This window comes from Ylistrum balloti, unplaced genomic scaffold (assembly GCF_031769215.1).
Source record: "Ylistrum balloti isolate Yb309-2 unplaced genomic scaffold, AGI_CSIRO_Ybal_v1 Utg370544, whole genome shotgun sequence".
Classification (NCBI taxonomy): Eukaryota; Metazoa; Mollusca; class Bivalvia; order Pectinida; family Pectinidae; genus Ylistrum; species Ylistrum balloti.
In genome coordinates, this window is record NW_026782345.1 from 1,001,247 (window position 1) to 1,025,029 (window position 23,783).

The 23,783-nt window shown below is 37.4% G+C and overlaps 1 protein-coding gene across 1 annotated transcript; it reads right to left on the minus strand.

Annotated features, from left to right (window-relative positions):
* Positions 1 to 329: 329 nt before the first annotated feature.
* Positions 330 to 23,765, minus strand: LOC132556093 (tripartite motif-containing protein 2-like). Its single transcript, XM_060220481.1, has 4 exons — positions 23,645 to 23,765; positions 8,288 to 8,362; positions 4,820 to 4,931; positions 330 to 3,578 (listed from the first exon to the last, which is right to left on the minus strand). Exons 3-4 carry the CDS (start codon positions 4,884 to 4,886, stop codon positions 2,539 to 2,541), a joined length of 1,107 nt encoding a protein of 368 aa, XP_060076464.1. The 5' UTR covers positions 4,887 to 4,931; positions 8,288 to 8,362; positions 23,645 to 23,765; the 3' UTR covers positions 330 to 2,538.
* Positions 23,766 to 23,783: the final 18 nt, after the last annotated feature.

Consider the following 23,783-nt stretch of genomic DNA (forward strand, 5'->3'; position numbering starts at 1 on the left):
TGGGGGTGGACAGGACACATCGATTTCTTTACCGTATGGGGGTGGACAGGACACATCGATTTCTTTACCGTATGGGGGTGGACAGGACACATCGATTTCTTTACCGTATGGGGGTGGACAGGACACATCGATTTCTTTACCGTATGGGGGTGGACAGGACACATCGATTTATGTACCGTATGGGGGTGGACAGGACACATCGATTTCTTTACCGTATGGAGGTGGACAGGACACATCGATTTCTTTACCGTATGGTGGTTGAAAAGGACACATCTATGTAAACTGTTGCAATAAAGAATGAAATACGAGATATGGTTTACTGTAGAATTTAATAGTAGTGTTACTAATTAATAAGATACTGAGCATACATTAATATATTCATATCATTAAAATGGTATATTTATATCACCAATGCATAAGAAAAAAGTAATAAAATTACATCGATATCATTTTAGTGTAAAACCACAAAGCGTATATCTAGTGTTACAATATATATATATATATATATATTATTAACTACACAAACATGCATAGTAGACGTCCAGCCGTCTGATAACGTACCTGTGTAATGAAAACGATAACTATTTCTACCGATATACATCATTTTCTTTTTTTTTCAGCGAGTTACTTCTACAACGATAATTCTTAAGAGTGTTTTGTTTTTGTGGTTACCGGATAAGGAAAGATAGCTTAAACCAGAATAATTTCTAGTTACATTCACGGATAATTGATGACAGTGTTAAAGTGAACAAGTACGAATAACCTCTGATCTTTTGTAGAATAGGTACGGTGTGTCTAGTCTGTTGTACAATAAACAGGTACGGTGTGTCTAGTCTGTTGTACAATAAACAGGTACGGTGTGTCTAGTCTGTTGTACAATAAACAGGTACGGTGTGTCTAGTCTGTTGTACAATAAACAGGTACGGTGTGTCTAGTCTGTTGTACAATAAACAGGTACGGTGTGTCTAGTCTGTTGTACAATAAACAGGTACGGTGTGTCTAGTCTGTTGTACAATAAACAGGTACGGTGTGTCTAGTCTGTTGTACAATAAACAGGTACGGTGTGTCTAGTCTGTTGTACAATAAACAGGTACGGTGTGTCTAGTCTGTTGTACAATAAACAGGTACGGTGTGTCTAGTCTGTTGTACAATAAACAGGTACGGTGTATCTTGTCTGTTGTACAATAAACAGGTACGGTGTATCTTGTCTGTTGTACAATAAACAGGTACGGTGTATCTTGTCTGTTGTACAATAAACAGGTACGGTGTATGTAAGAAACTAAAACAAAACAACAAAGAAAATGCCATCAAGGCAAATTCAAACTCAAATACAACAAAAATGGTGAAAAAGGAGAATAAAACCAGGTGTTCCTGAAGAGTATGCGTCTTCTTTATCGACAATATCCGCCACAGAAAGTGGTAAGTAATGTCAAGTTACCAAATGAGAAAAAGATACAACGGATCTAACATATATAATAACGAGCATCAACTTTTATATCACATAAAGAAATATGTCCCTGTGAGATCATTAAGACGACCGTAAAACTGTCCCTCTATCACCCTGCATCTCCCGAAACGCGTTCATGTGTATTTATCTTTCAATTGCCGACATCTTGCACGGAAATCGTTCCGTTGAGAACAAGCGACACATTTACACACCACAGGTAAATGGTGCAGTGTTGTTTCTCCCCAGATATAGCAAAAACTACATCACATTCATCATACATTTTTTATAACATATCCCTCTGGATTTTGTTTTATGGAAAGATCGTGATACACGACTGATGTGGGAGAGTCTGTCGTGTCCAAGATGTATAATTCAAGCGAGTATTTAGTCAATAACGTTTTGTTAGTTTTATGTTTGTTTGTTTTTGTTTTTTGAATGGCAAGACATCATCAATATAATGATTTAAAATTGTAATTGGAAGACTCAAAAAGGTATTTGTGAAGTTTTGATCAGCTCTTCGGTAACAACGATGTTGTCACTTTCCGGTAATCGGTAGAATTCAAGGCAATTCTATTTTTACATCGTTATATACTTTATTACATAAAAAAAACAATACCTAGGTTGAAATATGATAAAATACAAAGATATTTATAAAGTTTTCTAGACGTGGTTTAGATGGCAAATACACGTAATTCACATGTAATTTTCACATGTTATGTATAGGACTTACAAGTTCGTGAAATATATGTGTATGATTGTAAACCATTTCCCACTGCAAAATACACAGAAAAAAGAAGATATCGCCAAACTCTTGCAATTCAGATACAGGAAGCTAGAAATATTGTTTTGTCGAAAATGAATGCGAAGTTTGCTTAAAGTGCTCTGTGTTCGGGACATTAATGAAATACATTACAACAAAATTAAATCAATGTAGTTGTTTTCCGAACTTAAGATATAGTAACCTAAATCATCATTAAAATGTCAAATACAATTTGTAGTTATAACACTTGTATGAAAAAGACACATAACTTTCTTTTGAAATGCACATTCATTGGCAAATGCCAGCACACATTATACTCCACGCCATTAAATCATGACAGTTTGAAAGAAACGTCTCCAAGGCCAGCGATACTAGCTTTAATCACATTCTCCTGTCGACTGTTGAACTGAAAGCTAACTGCGAAATCTTTAGATGAAGGAGATGGGCCAGGTATATGGACTTTTTTCTCCAGTGTCTCCCGCGCAGTCTGGTGGTTGCTAAACATGGCACTAATGTTTTTGTCGTCCCGCGCACTATTCAATTTTTCTTTTTCAGCCATCAGTGCTTCTTGCCTGCTTTGAACAATTTGCAGTTGTTCATCAATTTCCATTCGCTTTCGATCAATTTCTGATTCGGACATTTTGAATAGTTCCCTCTCTCGTTCATCAATGGCGTCCCGCAGACGATCGAAAGTTTGACGAATTTGGACAGCCAATTCGCGCTGAATTTGTTCAATGTTATCGGCTGCTTTCTCAAGGGACTGCCGTTTATCCTGTAACGTCTGTTCTGCACTTTGCAGATCAGCCAGAGTTTCGTCTAAGACAGGAGTATATTTGTCTAGCGCTTCATCCACATTCATCACTCGGTGGCCATTTTTCTCTTTGTGGTCAAGCACTGTGCAGTCACAGCACACGGGTAAAATGCAAGGCTCACAGAAAAAGTTCAGTGGCTGCATTTTGTGTTTAACACAATACTGTACATCTTTTTTCCCAGTGGACTTGACGAAGGTCAGCAGCTCTAACACTGTGTGGTCGTTTGGCAAGCGAACAATCTCCGCATCTGACAATATCAGGGCCTCTCGACATGATGGACAGCAAATTTTTACCGCCATAGGCATGTGACGAAAGGCTGATGATAAATTCTGACGAAATTCTCCCTCTACTCGGAACATCTGACGTAAACAATCAAGGCAGAAGGTGTGGTGACAAGGCAACATCTTGGGAGATTTCTCGTCGTCATCAAAATTCTCACGACAAATAAGACACTTCAGAAAAGTATCTTCAAATCTTTCCTCGTCAAAAACAAGGTTTCTCTTTCTGTCAGCAGGCGCCTCCTTTTGTTTAACCAAGCCGTCCACTGATCCAGAGCTTCCTACAATGTCAACCATTGAAACGTAGTAAAAATAATACAACATGAACACAATTAGGTATACCAATGTACACAGACCATACGATATACCAATGTACACAGACCATACGATATACCAATGTACACAGACCATACAATATACCAATGTACACAGACCATACAATATACCACGGTACACAGACCATACAATATACCAATGTACACAGACCCTACAATATACCACGGTACACATACCATACAATATACAACGTTACACAGACCCTACAATATACCACCGTACACAGACCATACAATATACCACGGTACACAGACCATACAATATACCACGGTATACAGACCATACAATATACCACGGTACACAGACCATACAATATACCAATGTACACAGACCATACAATATACCACGGTATACAGACCATACAATATACCACGGTACACAGACCATACAATATACCACGGTACACAGACCATACAATATACCACGGTACACAGACCCTACAATATACCACGGTACACAGACCATACAATATACCACGGTACACAGACCCTACAATATACCAATGTACACAGACCATACAATATACCACGGTACACAGACCATACAATATACCACGGTACACAGACCCTACAATATACCAATGTACACAGACCATACAATATACCACGGTACACAGACCCTACAATATACCTCGGTACACAGACCATACAATATACCAATGTACACAGACCATACAATGTACCAAGGTACACAGACCATACAATATACCACGGTACACAGACCCTACAATATACCAAGGTACACAGACCATACGATATACCACATGATATACAACTGCATCATAACACTACACCAAAATTTTCCAACATCGAAGCACTCTTGCAAAATACACGGCGTCATCGAAACACAAAATATACAATAACACCAAAACACAAATGCTATACAACATCACCAAAACACAAACACAACATAAGATATTCCATGGTTTGATCTACATTTGCGCCTTTTTAATTCAGTTAACAATACAATCGAATGTAATTTGAAAGTTAGACCAGTAAGATTGCAGCAAAGAAAGAAGGGTTATGTCAGAAGCAACTCAGGGCGAATAACAACACAATGAAGATACAATGTAAAAAAACAAACATCAGATTAGAACAACGACGAATTAGAACGAAGGAAAATATTAGAAATTGCCAGATGAAGCACTAGGCGTTCTATAGATAACATCATCTTTCTAATTACTTGCCTATATCTAACGTTTCTTCCTCAAGTTGCTTTCTCTTCTCCTCTGCTTTCTTTTCCTCCTCGTCCATGTCGTCCAGAGGCGATGAAAACAGCCGTCTTTTAATAGGTAACGCCTGAAACCAAACATGACAGAGCTTAAGTAATATCTTCTTGTAGCGAGAGTGTTAGCGGACTACAACTTCGTCTTTAGAACAATAGTCTTATCGGTAACATCAACATTGAGACATTCAAATGGTTACTTTCTATGTTTACGATACCTGTAATAATGTATTTTCCGATATCTATAGTATAATGTCAAGACGTTTCAAGATTCTTATGTCTAATGTCAGGTATAACAACACCCTATTAAATAAGAGGATGTGACTTATGACAGAAATCTGTAAAAAGGCATAATGAATATCATTCGTGATAACTCCAGCTTTTACTGACCAGTCCCTTCTATCCAATCCTAAATGTCAAACGAAAGAAATCACCTGCTCGTCAACCTTGGTTGTGAACTTTATCGAAGCGTATTTCGTGACAAATACATCCAAATTAAAGCAGAAATATACGGTGGACGAAATCATATAAAATGATAAAGCTTCTGGTTGACAACATCTTCTTGGTGTCAAGATCTTCCCACAGGCTATTGGCATACTATAAGAATTAACTGTGACCCTCTGTTGGCTGACTTGTTCTTGTTTTCATACGAGGCTGAATTTATAAAAGAGCTAAACAAAACAGACCACAAAGACCTTGCAAAGTCGTCTAATATACAGATGATGTCTAGTCTTTAAATAACCATTATAATAATATAATTACATGTCGCATTTGAATCGATATTCAAGAGCCTGTTCCCATTATCACAATTTTTCTGCAAGAAGTCGTCAACTGATGGACAAACTGGTAAAGCAAGGTTTCAAAAATACAGGTTGATGAAAATTCTGGGGAAGTTTTATGGTCGTCAGAGTGATTTCACCGAGAAATAGTCTATTTTTGTGTGATATGAAGCTGGAAGTGTTTGTGTTCGTTTGTTTGCCTTTTGGTTCCGTTGTTGTATACCTTGTTCTCATTTAAGAATGTGACATTACTTACTTGGACTGACCAAGATTTACATGGCGAGCGATGTTGACGAAGACACTTACTCTTTCGGAACACCTGGTCTTATTCTCCTGGTCTTTTTTCAGGAGTCTTAGGTTGATTCTTTATTTTGTTCATATTTTGCCCTAATTCTATTGAAGCTGAGCTTTGATAATGATTCTCATGACGTGTTGGTATTGTTTGTTGTTTTGTTAATACTACAACGCGGGACGAAATCAGGTGTTCAGAAAGGCGGGTATGTTCTGAATACACAGGAATCGTTTTTCCACCAATATTTTATCACCAAACCACATCACAGTCCTCACTGCACACCACCATATCACAGTCCTCACTACACACCATCATATCACAGTCCTCACTACACACCACACACCACCATGTCAGTCCTCACTACACACCACCATATCACAGTCCTCACTACCAACACACCACCATATCACAGTCCTCACTACACACCATCATATCACAGTCCTCACAACACTACACACCACTATATCACAGTCCTCACTACAAACCACACACCACGATGTCACAGTCCTCACTACACACCACCATATCACAGTCCTCACTACACTACACACACCACCACATCACAGTCCTCACTACACACCCCAAACCACCATATCACAGTCCTCACTACACAACACACCACCATATCACAGTCCTCAACACACACCACCATATCACAGTCCTCAATACACAACACACCACCATATCACAGTCCTCACTACACCACACACCGACATATCACAGTCCTCACTACACACCACCATATCACAGTCCTCACTACACACCACCAAATCACAGTCCTCTCTACACACCACCATATCACAGTCCTCATCACACAACCATATTACAGTCCTCACTACACCAGACACTACCATATCACAGTCCTCACTACACACCACCATATCACAGTCCTCACTACACACCACACACCACCATGTCACAGTCCTCACTACACACCACCATATCACAGTCCTCACTACCAACACACCACCATATCACAGTCCTCACTACACACCATCATATCACAGTCCTCACAACACTACACACCACTATATTACAGTCCTCACTACACACCACACACCACGATGTCACAGTCCTCACAACACATCACCATATCACAGTCCTCACTACACTACACACACCACCACATCACAGTCCTCACTACACACCCCAAACCACCATATCACAGTCCTCACTACACAACACACCACCATATCACAGTCCTCATCACACACCACCATATCACAGTCCTCAATACACAACACACCACCATATCACAGTCCTCACTACACCACACACCGACATATCACAGTCCTCACTACACACCACCATATCACAGTCCTCACTACACACCACACACCACCATATCACAGTCCTAACCACACACCACCATATTACAGTCCTCACTACACCACACACCAACATATCAGTCTTCACAACACAACACACACCACCATATCACAGTCCTCACTACACACCACCATATCACAGTCCTCACTACACAACACACCACCATATCACAGTCCTCACTACACACCACCATATCACAGTCCTCATCACACACCACCATATTACAGTCCTCACTACACCACACACCACCATATCACAGTCCTCACTACACAACACACACCACCATATCACAGTCCTCACTACACACCACCATATCACAGTCCTCACTACACAACACACCACCATATCACAGTCCTCACTAAACACCATCATATCACAGTCCTCACTACACAACACACCACCATATCACAGTCCTCGCTACACACCATCATATCACAATCCTCACTACACAACCTACCACCATACTACAGTCCTCATCACACACCAACATATCACAGTCCTCAATACACAACACACCACCATATCACAGTCCTCACTACACCACACACCACCATATCACAGTCCTCACTACACAACACCATATCACAGTCCTCACTACACACCACCATATCACAATCCTCACTACACAACCTACCACCATACTACAGTCCTCATCACACACCAACATATCACAGTACTCAATACACAACACACCACCATATCACAGTCCTCACTACACACCACCATATCACAGTCCTCACTACACACCACAAAATCACAGTCCTCACTACACACCACCATATCACAGTCCTCACTACACACCACCATATCACAGTCCTCACTACACACCACCATATCACAGTCCTCACTACACACCACAAACCACCATATCACAGTCCTAACCACACACCACCATATTACAGTCCTCACTACACCACACACCAACATATCAGTCCTCACTACACAACACACACCACCATATCACAGTCCTCACTACACACTACACACCAACATATCACAGTCCGTACTATACATCATAATATGAATTTACCGTGTTTGTTGTCCTCAGTTAGTGCTCTCGCGGGAATTTTTATGTCTTTTTTGCCTTTGACAATTTTTTCACATCCTGCAAATACAGAAAAGAAAAAAAGGAAAGATATAAGTGATTAAAAAAGCAATCCTACACGTGTCGAGTAAGTACAGTTGCTACTTTCATATTTAGTTGACGGGTGAAAACGTGGTATGTTCCGGAAATTCTCTGAATACTGCAATCCTCAGATAACCAATGTATTTTTTGTGTTTCTCTGTGATAAAAACAAGGCCAAAACAAACACAACATTATATTTCAAAGTTGTGACTATAATACAGGCACAAATAATAATTAAAAAAAAAAAAAAAAAAACCAAGAGGCCCCGTGGGACTTATCGGTCATCTGACTATAAAACATCTATATATTTTAGGTAATGTATAAAATGTTCAGTAACAACAGCAGTAGTGTTAGTAATATCAAATGATTAAAACAGTTTTCTATATTTTTAAGAGCAAAGCAAAAAACATTGCTCATTTCTGTTTCTCCACATTCCACTTCATCGATTAGCACCACGGCAACTATAGGGGAACTTGAGATGAGGTTAAAAATGGGTTTTCAAGATCGCGACCGTGGCGACCATATTGGATCCGAAAAATAACAACACTTTGTCAACATAATCTCAGGACCATATCACGTAAGTGTCAGTGGAATCACACTGGTGAAAAACAAGTTTAAAATATGTATTGTTCAGTGAAACAATGATAAAGAGAAAATAGGATAGCACAGTATGGCTGCCATATAAAAGTTTTAATGAGGTCAAAAAAAGGCACTTTGTCGGATTCTCTCCATTAATTTTCATCTCAATGCCACCAATGAAACTAAAAAAATTGAAAAGTGTTTTCAAAATTTCGGCCATATTTTATTTCTGATATATAAGAAAAACAACAACACCTGGTCAGGACCATCTCAATATCATTTCAGGCAAGTTTCAGTTCAATCTAATAGATGGAACTTGCTGGAGAAAAAAGTTAAAAACGTTAAAAATTTACGCGTGGCGTACGGCGAACGACGAAGGAAGAACTGTGTAATCCTGATAAATCTGGTCAACTGACTTAGAAAAAACATCACACACAAATAACTGCATCAAAAAATATATAGATATACTACATAATATATATATATATATATATATATATATATATATATATATATAATAGATATACTATATATAAACAAGTACTAATTGTAATGGGGACAACGACCTCTTCAGCAGTAAATGGTCACAATAATCAGACATGCAGTCATGCCGAACAAGGACTACGCCATATAGTCCCACCTAATACATATATACCAATTTTCACGAAAATCAGACAATATCTAAAATTTGGCCAAATTCAGACCACAGCTGACCGCTCAGATGACCGATCGATGGCCGAATGAAAAATGGACTATGCCATTTTCCTCCTATAGTGCCACCTAATACATATATACCAATTTTCACGAAAATCGGCCAATATCTAAAATTTGGCCAAATTCAGGCCACAGCTGACCGCTCAGATGACCGAATGGAAAAATTCAAGTGGCCTGCACTCCACCTTGCATGCATGAATATGTGTGTAAAGTTTTGTTAAATTCCATGCAATAGTTTTTGAGAAACGCGTCGGAAACCTTGCCGGCTGAAGAAAGTGGAAGAAATAAGAATAATATAAATAATAATAATAAGAAGAAACGGAGCAAACACTATATGTCCCCCCGGGACATTATGAAATACATATAATATTTATATAAATAAACGTCCATAACAAAGAGGTTAACGGAAGTAAGATGTTCATAATTTAACATGTTCCAGAAGTAAGATGTTCGAAAGGTAAAATCCACATGGCATATCAGTTACGTGAATGATTAAGTCTATGTGGACAAGCTTCTAAAATCTTACTTTGTACCAAGGGTAATTTGGTAAACACCAGCAGTTTATAAGTAAGCTCTCTCTAGGATAATTTGGTTAAACCAGCAGTTTATAAGTAAGTTCTCTCTAGGATAATTTGGTCAAACCAGAAGTTTAAAAGTAAGCTCTCTCTCCAGGATAATTTGGTGAATCCCAGTTGTTCAGAAGTAAGCTCCTTCTAGGATAATTTGGTAAAACCAGCAGTTTATAAGCTCTCTCTCCAGGATAATTTGGTTAAACCAGCAGTTTAAAAGTAAGCTCTCTCTCCAGGATAATTTGGTGAATCCCAGTTGTTCAGAAGTAAGCTCCTTCTAGGATAATTTGGTCAAACCAGCAGTTTAAAAGTAAGCTCTGTCTAGGATAATTTGGTTAAACCAGCAGTTTATAAGTAAGTTCTCTGTAGGATAATTGGGTAAAATAAGCAGTTTAAAAGTAAGCTCTCTCTCTCCAGGATAATTTGTTCAAACCAGCAGTTTAAAAGTAAGCTCTCTCTAGGATAATTTGGTTAAACCAGCAGTTTAAAAGTAAGCTCTGTCTAGGATTATTTGGTTAAACCAGCAGTTTATAAGTAAGTTCTCTGTAGGATAATTTGGTAAAATAAGCAGTTTAAAAGTAAGCTCTCTCTTTAGGATAATTTGGTGAATCCCAGTTGTTCAGAAGTAAGCTCCTTCTAGGATAATTTGGTCAAACCAGCAGTTTGAAAGTAAGTTCTTTCTAGGATAATTTGGTCAAATCAGCAGTTTATAAGTAAGCTCTCTCTCCAGGATAATTTGGTTAACATCAGCAGTTTATAAGTAAGCTCTCTCTCTCTCTAGGATAATTTGATTAAACCATCAGTTTATAAGTAAGCTCTCTCTAGGATAATTTGGTTAAATCAGCGGTTTATAAGTAACCTCTCTCTCTCTAGGATAATTTAGTTAAATCAGCAGTTTACAAGTAAGCTCTCTCTCGCTCTCTAAGATAATTTGGTTAAACCAGCTGTTCACAATAAGCTCCCTCTAGGATAATTTGGTTATACAAGCTGTTTAAAAGTAAGCTCTCTCTATGTTTATTTGGTTAACACCAGTTGTTCACAAATAAGCTCTCTCTAGGATCATTTGGTTAACACCAGTTGTTCACAAGTAAGCTCCCTCTAGGATAATTTGGAAAACACCAGCAGTTTATAAGTAAGCCCTATGATAGCTTGGTGAACACCGGTGATTCAGAGCCTCAAACCTCTGATAGTAACTCCCTCTGAGCGGTCCATGCCTAAAAACTCTGATAGTCATCCTCACTGAGCGGTCCGTGAATCAGAATCAAAACTCTGATCGACTCTCACAGAGCAATCCATGAGTCCGCTTAAATCCTCTGATTGTCACCCTCACTGTGCGGTCCATGAGTCCGCCTAAAATCTCCGATAGTCACCTTCACTGACCGGCACGTGAGTCAGAATCAAATCTCCGATAGTCACCTTCACTGAGCGGTCCATGAGTCAGCCTAAAAACTCTGATAGACTCTCACAGAGCAATCCATGAGTCCGCCTCAAAACTCTGATAGTCATCCTTACTGTGCGGTCCATGAGTCCGCCTCAAAACTCTGATAGTCACCTTCACTGAGCGGTCCATGAGTCCGCCTCAAAACTCTGATAGTCACCCTTACTGTGCGGTCCATGAGTCCGCCTCAAAACTCTGATAGTCATCCTTACTGAGCGGTCCATGAGTCCGCCTCAAAACTCTGATAGTCACCCTTACTGTGCGGTCCATGAGTCCGCCTCAAAACTCTGATAGTCATCCTTACTGTGCGGTCCATGAGTCCGCCTCAAAACTCTGATAGTCACCCTTACTGTGCGGTCAATGAGTCCGCCTCAAAACTCTGATAGTCATCCTTACTGTGCGGTCCATGAGTCCGCCTCAAAACTCTGATAGCCACCTTCACTGAGCGGTCCATGAGTCCGCCTCAAAACTCTGATAGTCACCCTTACTGTGCGGTCAATGAGTCCGCCTCAAAACTCTGATAGTCATCCTCACTGTGCGGTCAATGAGTCCGCCTCAAAACTCTGATAGCCACCTTCACTGAGCGGTCCATGAGTCCGCCTCAAAACTCTGATAGTCACCTTCACTGAGCGGCACGTGAGTCAGAATCAAAACTCTGATAGTCACCTTCAGTGAGCGGTCCGTGATATGCTTGTAAACGTTTTTCTGTAATGAAAACGTCAAGTTGTGTTTCCTGAATACATGTATATGTCTCTGTTGATCGCATAATTCAGGGACTTTTCCAACGGAACAATATTTCAATAGACTGATAAACATCTTGTATTTGTGATATTCTTACTCCAACTTTCACCGATGGCATCTTAATGGATATGACATCATCAGGATCTGACATCACAAAGGAAACAAAGGGGACATTTTAGGTGTTACTATATATACAACTGACAGTGATAATACGGTAGCGAAACGACAGGCATGATAAAGACTATGTAACAGACGACACTGCACACTTATACCGGTAGTGAATTCCATCCTGGTGAGATCAAATTTCGATGGCGGGGGCGACATATTTTAAACATTTATACATGTTCACGTCATGCAATAAGACTGTGTAGTTACACTCACTTAACGCATTATAGCTGTATGTTTACGACAAGCTTTCACGAGGTATACTGCTGGCCTATAGTGTGCGACTTAGTCTCATCATTTAATGTCGTGTCATCAATCTACATTAATGTAATTTGGAACGCTTGTTGAATTACAGTGTAATATGTATATATATAACATTTGGTGAGGTACGGTGTACAATATTATATCTATAACATTTGGTGAGGTACGGTGTACAATATTATATCAATAACATTTGGTGAGGTACGGTGTACAATATTATATCTATAACATTTGGTGAGGTACGGTGTACAATATTATATCTATAACATTTGGTGAGGTACGGTGTACAATATTATATCTATAACATTTGGTGAGGTACGGTGTACAATATTATATCTATAACATTTGGTGAGGTAAGGTGTACGATATTATATCTATAACATTTGGTGAGGTACGGTGTACAATATTATATCTATAACATTTGGTGAGGTAAGGTGTACGATATTATATCTATAACATTTGGTGAGGTACAGTGTACAATATTATATCTATAACATTTGGTGAGGTCTATATCTATAACATTTGGTGAGGTAAGGTGTACGATATTATATCTATAACATTTGGTGAGGTACGGTGTACGATATTATATCTATAACATTTGGTGAGGTAAGGTGTACGATATTATATCTATAACATTTGGTGAGGTACGGTGTACAATATTATATCTATAACATTTGGTGAGGTACGGTGTACAATATTATATCTATAACATTTGGTGAGGTACGGTGTACAATATTATATCTATAACATTTGGTGAGGTCTATATCTATAACATTTGGTGAGGTCTATATCTATAACATTTGGTGAGGTCTATATCTATAACATTTGGTGAGGTCTATATCTATAACATTTGGTGAGGTCTATATCTATAACATTTGGTGAGGTCTATATCTATAACATTTGGTGAGGTACAATTTTTCTATCTATAACACGAAATCTTGGCGGTTAAGTTTTGCGACATTTTTTATGCAGATGTTTATTTTCATTGTTTTTAAGAAAACACTCCCATCCACAAGTGGAAAAAAAATCCCGAGATCTGCAGGATCGATCTATACTCATCAAAATGTAACAAATGGCAGGAAACGTTGCTTACTGACCCATTATCTATTTTCACTCTAGTTTATTTCCAAGTGTTCTTTTTTCCGGCATATTTTTCTAACTATTCAGGTATTTTGACATAAATTCCTCACAGCAACGGCTTCACATCGTGATAATTTGAAACACACTGTGATAAATTTAGTATTTCGTTCGTAGATTTTGAATAAGCTTTGCGGAGAACAGCGCAACCCACCACTTGAGGATTGTACGTGTTTCAGAATTTACAATGTTGACCTTTTTCAGGCTAGTATACTTATTTTTTCGACCAATTATTTCAGCAATGTCATACAAATAAAATACAGCTGAGATCGTGATCCTGGCAACAGACACAAACTCTGGCCAGGGTCCAGTTAGTCGTCCCTCGAGGACTCTAATAATCAGACTCACATTCTTCGCGTCTCCCCTGTTTGCCTTTCTCGTTTAACAACGATGATGCAGTGTTGTGATAAAGTCTGCAGGGCTTGGAAGTCACGTGACAGATTCGTCATCAAGCAGATTTATATAGGTCATAACAAGTGATTTACTTGTCACTGAACCAACGCCGGCTATAAGCCGCTTGAATGCACTATTTTCATATTGTTTTCGAATGTAAGATATTCCTTCTGAACCATGTCGATATTAAGATTTTTTATAATTAATGTTCCTGTAAGTGTGATTGGAAAAAAAACCAACAACAACAAACGTTCGTGTTTAGTGTGAGAAAAACAATTAATGACAATTATTTAAAAAAAAAACTATTTTCAAGGTAAGAAATAGTTCTTAACAGAGAGCTGGTGTTGATAGGACGTTAAAGAATATGAAAACAAAATGTATCCATGGCGACAAAATTAAAGTGTATTCTCACCAGCTAACCCTGTCGATATATCATTTGTACTGTAAACCGTTACGGTATGTCGTGGTGACAGTACAGTGAACCTCTTTTTAAAACTTTTTGTTGCTGACGCCAAATTTTTCAGGCTATGATGTTAATGTAACTTATGCTTAATTTCGCAGTCTGTCGACCATTCTGTAGCTGACAATTCATTTCGCGGTCTGTCGATCTTTCTGTAGCTGACAATTTATTTCGCAGTCTGTCGATCTTTCTGTAGCTGACAATTAATTTCGCGGTCTGTCGATCTTTCTGTAGCGGACAATTTATTTCGCGGTCTGTCGATCTTTCTGTAACTGACAATTTATTTCGCGGTCTGTCGATCTTTCTTTAGCTGACAATTAATTTCGCGGTCTGTCGGTCTTTCTGTAGCTGACAATTAATTTCGCGGTCTGTCGATCTTTCTGTAGCTGACAATTAATTTCGCGGTCTGTCGATCTTTCTGTAGCTGACAATTAATTTCGCGGTCTGTCGATCTTTCTGTAGCTGACAATTAATTTCGCGGTCTGTCGATCTTTCTGTAGCTGACAATTCATTTCGCGGTCTTTCGATCTTTCTGTTGCTGAAAATTTATTTCGCGGTCTGTCGATTGTTCTGTAGCTGACAATTAATTTCGCGGTCTGTCGATCTTTCTGTAGCTGACAATTGATTTCGCGGTTTCACGATTTTATATGTGTAGGATATAACAATTTCTGAGTGCAGAATGTTTAATTTTTGTAGGATGTGACATTATAACAGGATTTGTACTATGGCTTACTGTTCGGAAATTCCCGGTCGTTACTCTACAATTTCCGCCATTAAACAATAGTACAAATCCCTGTTGTTGATGAAACTTTAATTCAGAATTAAAATTTATGAAATGATGTTGTCTTTTTTATATTTATGTATAATGATTCGTTTCCGGAGATATCAACGACAGAAGGTATAACTAAGCATCTGTAGACTGGATTTTAGCTCGACATGTGTTATGTTGAACCCTCGGACTAAACAGTTGCTTTCGTCCTGGTCGCTTTATTCATCTGGTTCAACGTAACACATATTGACCTCAAACCCAGTCAACAAATGTAAAATGTTGAACCCTCGGACCAAACAGTTGCCTTCGTCCTCAGGACGGTTAAGTCCTCTGGTTCAACATAACACATATTGACCTCAAAACCAGTCAACAAATGTAAAATGTTGAACCCTCGGACCAAACAGTTGGCTTCGTCCTGGTCGCTTTAGTCCTCTGGTTCAACATAACACATATTGACCTCAAACCCAGTCAACAAATGTAAAATGTTGAACCCTCGGACCAACCAGTTGCCTTCGTCCTGGTCGCTTTAGTCCTCTGGTTCAACATAACAGATATTGACCTCAAACCCAGTCAACAAATATAAAATGTTGAACCCTCGCACCAAACAGTTGCCTTCGTCCTGGTCGCTTTAGTCCCCTGGTTCAACGTAACACATATTGACCTCAAACCCAGTCAACAAATGTAAAATGTTGAACCCTCGGACCAAACAGTTGCCTTCGTCCTGGTAGCTTTAGTCTTCTGGTTTAACATAACACATATTGACCTCAAACCCAGTCAACAAATGTAAAATGTTGAACCCTCGGACCAAACAGTTGCCTTCGTCCTCAGGACGGTTTAGAACTCTGTTTTAACATAACACATATTAACTTAAAACCCAGTCTACAGATGCATAGTGTATGAATGCCGGATATAAGCTATTTCAAGTGGCGTCTGGTGGGCTGTTATTAACATGGCACACACCCACAGACACCCACAGACACCAACACACCCACACATCCACACACGAAAAACTAGCTCGATAAATGTAAGAAAATGTAAACTTTACAGAAACAACCCAATTTTTCATTAGAGATCGAGTCCATTCAGGTTATAGGAGGACTGGCGTCGTTATACAAGCCAGAAGAGAAGCTTTACCATCAATATTGTCTTATTGAGTTGACGCTGTTACTTCTATATATTATTTTGTAGCAAACCTGACGTCATTAAATATTTATAAAAGTTACGGATTGCAGCAGACGAAAAAATTGTCACGGGATGAAAAACACACATGGTACATACATATATAGAATATATGTAGGTTATGGTCGCAGACATAAATCCACGCGGTACTAAACTACATATTAAACTGGCCATCACCATGTCTACAGACAATATACTTACACACCGTGTTCATCGTTAGTAAACTAGCGTATTACGTATTTATATATCATTCATCACGGTCCGACCACATATAGAAACATCCAACTTTAGAAGTTAAACGTAAGATGAGCTACGAGGGCTGACTGATAAGTTGTGAGCCTTGTCTTGAAGAAGTTAAGCAGATATGTCCTGTTTCAGCCCTAATATCCCCCGCCTAGTTAAGGCTATGTACCCGAACACTGGTTCATTTGGTCAATTTATGTTGAAGAGGTAGCACTCTTAACTAAACAAGGCATGCGACTTTTTGCAAAATTGACGTATTTACATAAGAAAGATCTAGTACCTAAGAATATCCATACTGGTATGGTAGCAACACTTGGGAATGATGTCCCTTCATATGTTACAGTGAAAAATTGGGTGGCGGAATTTAAGCGAGGCAGGCAGATCTTACGAAAGATCTCGCAATGAGACAGTTCTCAGTCCGTTGGGTAACAAGACTTCTGACATTTGGTCACCATCACATCAGGCGTGCCATGGCTATCATTAACGATTCTGACTTTCAATTGATTAAGAATTTGCCTTATTCTCCTGATCTTGCTCCTTCAGGATTTCATCTTATTCCAAAATTGAAAAAGGCCATTTCCGGTACTCACTCATAACAACATTTACTTGCTTCCATTTTTCTTCTTCTAAGTGACTGAATACACATTTATTTACCGATCGCGAAATTAGGCGCATGTGCTACCGAAAGTTCCACAGCCCGCGAAATAAGACGTCAGCTACAGAAACATCCACAGCTCGGGAAATCGAATTTGGACTTCAGAAAGATATATCCGCTGATCGCGAAATAAGACACGAGCTAAACCGTGAACTATACTGGAACAGGGAAAACAAACTCTGGAGACAAGGTTAAGACACGAGCTAAACCGTGAACTATACTGGAACAGGGAAAACAAATTCCGGAGACAAGGTTAAGACACGAGCTAAACCGTGAACTATACTGGAACAGGGAAAACAAACTCCGCAGACAAGGTTAAGACACGAGCTAAACCGTGAACTATACTGGAACAGGGAAAACAAACTCCGGAGACAAGGTTAAGACACGAGCTAAACCGTGAACTATACTGGAACAGGGAAAAACAAACTCCGGAGACAAGGTTAAGACACGAGCTAAACCGTGAACTATACTGGAACAGGGAAAACAAACTCCGCAGACAAGGTTAAGACACGAGCTAAACCGTGAACTATACTGGAACAGGGAAAAACAAACTCCGGAGACAAGGTTAAGACACGAGCTAAACCGTTAACTATACTGGAACAGGGAAAACAAACTCCAGAGAGAATTACTACCACACATAGGTAATGGCGCCACAATTATTTTATCTAATGAATTGGAGCATGTGAGAATCGTTGCATGATTTATCTGCTTATGGCAGATCAAAGCCCTTTTACAGGAGCACACTTTAGACATGATGATCCATCCTACACAAGCAAAATGTCATGTCCTACACAAGCAAAATGTCATGTGCTACATCAGTAAAATTTCATGTCCTACACAAGTAAAAAGTCATGTCCTACACAAGTAAAATGTCATGTCCTACACTAGTAAAATGTCACGTCCCGCACAAGCAAAATGTCATGTCCTGCACAAGTAAAATATCATGTCCTACACACGCAAAATGTCATGTCCCACAAACGCAAAATGTCATGTCCCACACACACAAAATGTCATGTCCCACACACACGCAAAATGTCATGTCCCACACACAAACACGCAAAATGTCATGTCCTACACAAGTAAAATGTCATGTACTACACTAGAAAAATGTTACATCCTACACAAGCAAAATATCATGTCCTACACAAGTAAAATGTCATGTTCCACACAAGCAAAATGTCATGTCCTACACAAGCAAAATGTCATGTGCTACATCAGTAAAATTTCATGTCCTACACAAGTAAAAAGTCATGCCCTACACAAGTAAAATGTCATGTCCTACACTAGTAAAATGTCACGTCCCGCACAAGCAAAATGTCATGTCCTGCACAAGTAAAATATCATGTCCCACACACGCAAAATGTCATGTCCCACAAACGCAAAATGTCATGTCCCACACGCGCAAAATGTCATGTCCCACACACACGCAAAATGTCATGTCCCACACACAAACACGCAAAATGTCATGTCCTACACAAGTAAAATGTCATGTACTACACTAGAAAAATGTTACATCCTACACAAGCAAAATATCATGTCCTACACAAGTAAAATGTCATGTTCCACACAAGCAAAATGTCATGTCATACACAAGCAAAATGTCATGTGCTACATCAGTAAAATTTCATGTCCTACACAAGTAAAAAGTCATGTCCTACACAAGTAAAATGTCATGTCCTACACTAGTAAAATGTCACGTCCCGCACAAGCAAAATGTCATGTCCTGCACAAGTAAAATATCATGTCCCACACACGCAAAATGTCATGTCCCACAAACGCAAAATGTCATGTCCCACACACGCAAAATGTCATGTCCCACACACACGCAAAATGTCATGTCCCACACACAAACACGCAAAATGTCATGTCCTACACAAGTAAAATGTCATGTACTACACTAGAAAAATGTTACATCCTACACAAGCAAAATATCATGTCCTACACAAGTAAAATGTCATGTTCCACAAAAGCAAAATGTCATGTCCTACACAAGTAAAATGTCATGTCCTTCACAAGTAAAATATCATGTCCCAAATGTCATGTCCTACACAAGTAAAATGTCATGTCCTTCACAAGTAAAATGTCATGTCCCAAATGTCATGTCCTACACAAGTAAAATGTCATGTCATGCACAAGTAAAATATCATGTCCCACACACGCAAAATGTCATGTCCCACACAAGCAAAATGTCATATCCTACACAAGCAAAATGTCATGTCCTACACCAGCAAAATGTCATGTCCTACATAAGTAAAATGTCATGTCATACACAAGTATGTCATGTCCTACACAAGTAAAATGTCATGTCCTGCACAAGTAAAATATCATCTCCCACACAAGCAAAATGTCATGTCTCACATACGCAAAATGTCATGTTATGCACAAGTAAAATGTCATGTCCTACACAAGTATGTCATGTCCTACACAAGTATGTAATGTCCTACACAAGTATGTCATGTCCTACACAAGTAAAATGTCATGTCCTACACAAGCAAAATGTCATGTCCTACATAAGTAAAATGTCATGTAATACACAAGTAAAATGTCATGTCATACACAAGTAAAATGTCATGTCCCACACAAACAAAATGTCATGTCTCACATAAGCAAAATGTCATGTCATGCACAAGTAAAATGTCATGTCCTACACAAGTATGTCATGTCCTACACAAGTATGGCATGTCATACACAAGTAAAATGTCATGTCCTACACAGGCAAAATTTCATGTCCTACACTAGTAAAATGTCATGTCCTACACAAGTAAAATGTCATGTCCTACACAAGTAAAATGTCATGTCCTACACAAGTAAAATATCATGTCCTACACAAGTATGTCATGTCCTACACGAGTATGTCATGTCCTACACAAGTAAAATGTCATGTCCTACACAAGTAAAATATATCATACACAAGTAAAATGTCATGTCCTACACAAGTAAAATGTCATGTCCTACACAAGTAAAATATATCATACACAAGTAAAATGTCATGTCCTACACTAGTAAAATGTCATGTCCTACACAAGTAAAATGTCATGTTCTACACAAGTAAAATGTCATGTCATACACAAGTAAAATGTCACGTCCTACACTAGTAAAATGTCATGTCCTACACAAGTATGTCATGTCCTACACAAGTTAAATGTCATGTCCTACACAAGTATGGCATGTCCTACACAAGTATGTCATGTCCTACACTAGTAAAATGTTACCTCTTGTGTTACATATATTTTATCTGTTACCTTTTTATGATATATACTTTATTTGTAACCTTGTTGTGATATATACTTTATCTGTTACCTTGTTGTTATATATACTTTATCTGTTACCTCGTTGTGATATATACTTTATCTGTTACCTTGTTATATATACTTTATCTGTTACCTCGTTGTGATATATACTTTATCTGTACCTTGTTGTGATATATACTTTATATATACTTTATTGTTATATATATTTTATCTGTTACCTTGTTGTGATATATACTTTATCTGTACCTCGTTTTGATATATACTTTATCTGTTACCTAGTTGTTATATATACTTTATTGTTATATATACTTTTTCTGTTACCTTGTTGTGATATATACTTTATCTGTTACCTTGTTATATATACTTTATCTGTACCTTGTTGTGATATATACTTTATCTGTACCTTGTTGTGATATATACTTTATCTGTTACCTTGTTGTTATATATATTTTATCTGTTACCTTGTTATATACTTTATCTGTTACATCGTTAATACTTTATCTGTGCCTTGTTGTGATATATACTTTATCTGTTACCTTGTTGTTATATATACTTTATTGTTATATATACTTTATCTGTACCTTGTTGTGATATATACTTTATCTGTTACCTTGTTGTGGTATATACTTTATCTGTTACCTTGTTGTTATATATACTTTATTGTGATATATACTTTATCTGTACCTTGTTGTGATATATACTTTATCTGTTACCTTGTTGTGATATATACTTTATTGTGATATATACTTTATTGTTATATATACTTTATCTGTTACCTTGTTGTTATATATACTTTATCTGTACCTTGTTGATATATACTTTATTGTTATATATACTTTATCTGTTACCTTGTTATATACTTTATCTGTTATCTTGTTATATATACTTTATTGTGATATATACATTATCTGTACCTTGTTGTGATATATACTTTATCTGTTACCTTGTTGTGATATATACTTTATCTGTTACCTTGTTGTTATATATACTTTATTGTTATATATACTTTATCTGTTACCTCGTTGTGATATATACTTTATCTATTACCTTGTTATATATACTTTATCTGTACCTTGTTGATATATACTTTATTGTTATATATACTTTATCTGTTACCTTGTTGTTATATATACTTTATTGTTATATATACTTTATCTGTTACCTCATTGTGATATATACTTTATCTGTTACCTTGTTATATATACTTTATCTGTACCTTGTTGTGATATATACTTCATCTGTTACCTTGTTGTTATATATACTTTATCTGTTACCTTGTTATATATACTTTATCTGTACCTTGTTGTGATATATACTTTATCTGTACCTTATTGTTATATATACTTTATTGTTATATATACTTTATTTGTTACCTTGTTATATATACTTTATCTGTCCCTTGTTGTGATATATACTTTATCTGTACCTTGTTGTGATATATACTTTATTGTTATATATATTTTATCTGTTACCTTGTTATATACACTTTATCTGTACCTTGTTGTGATATATACTTTATCTGTACCTTGTTGTGATATATACTTTATCTGTTACCTCGTTGTGATATATACTTTATCTGTTACCTTGTTGTTATATATACTTTTTCTGTTACCTTGTTATATATACTTTATCTGTACCTTGTTGTGATATATACTTTATCTGTACCTCGTTGTGATATATACTTTATCTGTTACCTTGTTGTTATATATACTTTTTCTGTTACCTTGTTATATATACTTTATCTGTACCTTGTTGTGATATATACTTTATCTGTTACCTCATTGTGATATATACTTTATCTGTTACCTTGTTATATATACTTTATCTGTACCTTGTTGTGATATATACTTTATCTGTTACCTTGTTATATACTTTATCTGTTACCTTGTTATATATACTTTATCTGTACCTTGTTGTGATATATACTTTATCTGTACCTTATTGTTATATATACTTTATCTGTACCTTGTTGTGATATATACTTTATTGTTATATATATTTTATCTGTTACCTTATTGTTATATATACTTTATTGTTATATATACTTTATTGTTATATATACTTTATCTGTACCTTGTTGTGATATATACTTTATCTGTACCTTGTTGTGATATACACTTTATTGTTATATATATTTTATCTGTTACCTTATTGTTATATATACTTTATTGTTATATATACTTTATTGTTATATATACTTTATCTGTACCTTGTTGTGATATATACTTTATTGTTATATATACTTTATCTGTTACCTTGTTGTTATATATACTTTATCTGTTACCTTATGTCCTTGTACAGAACTGATATACTGAGACATTCAGCTCCATTTTAAATCTGAATAATTTGATAACGTTTGACGTCTACCGAATCTGACGAGATCTACCTCTGTGACGGGGGGCTTTGAAGATTTCGATGTTGAAGGGTTTATGTTAGCAGTCAGCAATGTGTACCAAGTGCCCAGGGGTCTATAATATAATAGGGAAGCAAGTTTATAATCATCACGCATGACATCCGACTGTAGTCAGCTGTGGACAATTCAGTTCTCGATCTACAATTACATGTATACAATAGATACATTCACTCTCCTGTACGTATAGTGAAATATCACACGTTTTAACACATATACCAAATTGCACACATGTATAGGTCCTACACGGGTGTCAGTTGTCTACATATAACGACAGGGCTGCATTGTCCAGCTTACCTTTACGCCGTAAGTACGTCCATCAGAAAGTCCGGTGAGAGAATGATCACACACACACTATTTAAACACGATTAAATGTTGCATTTAGTATATATATATATGTACATGATTCAGACACAACAACGGCCCAGTCTGTGTC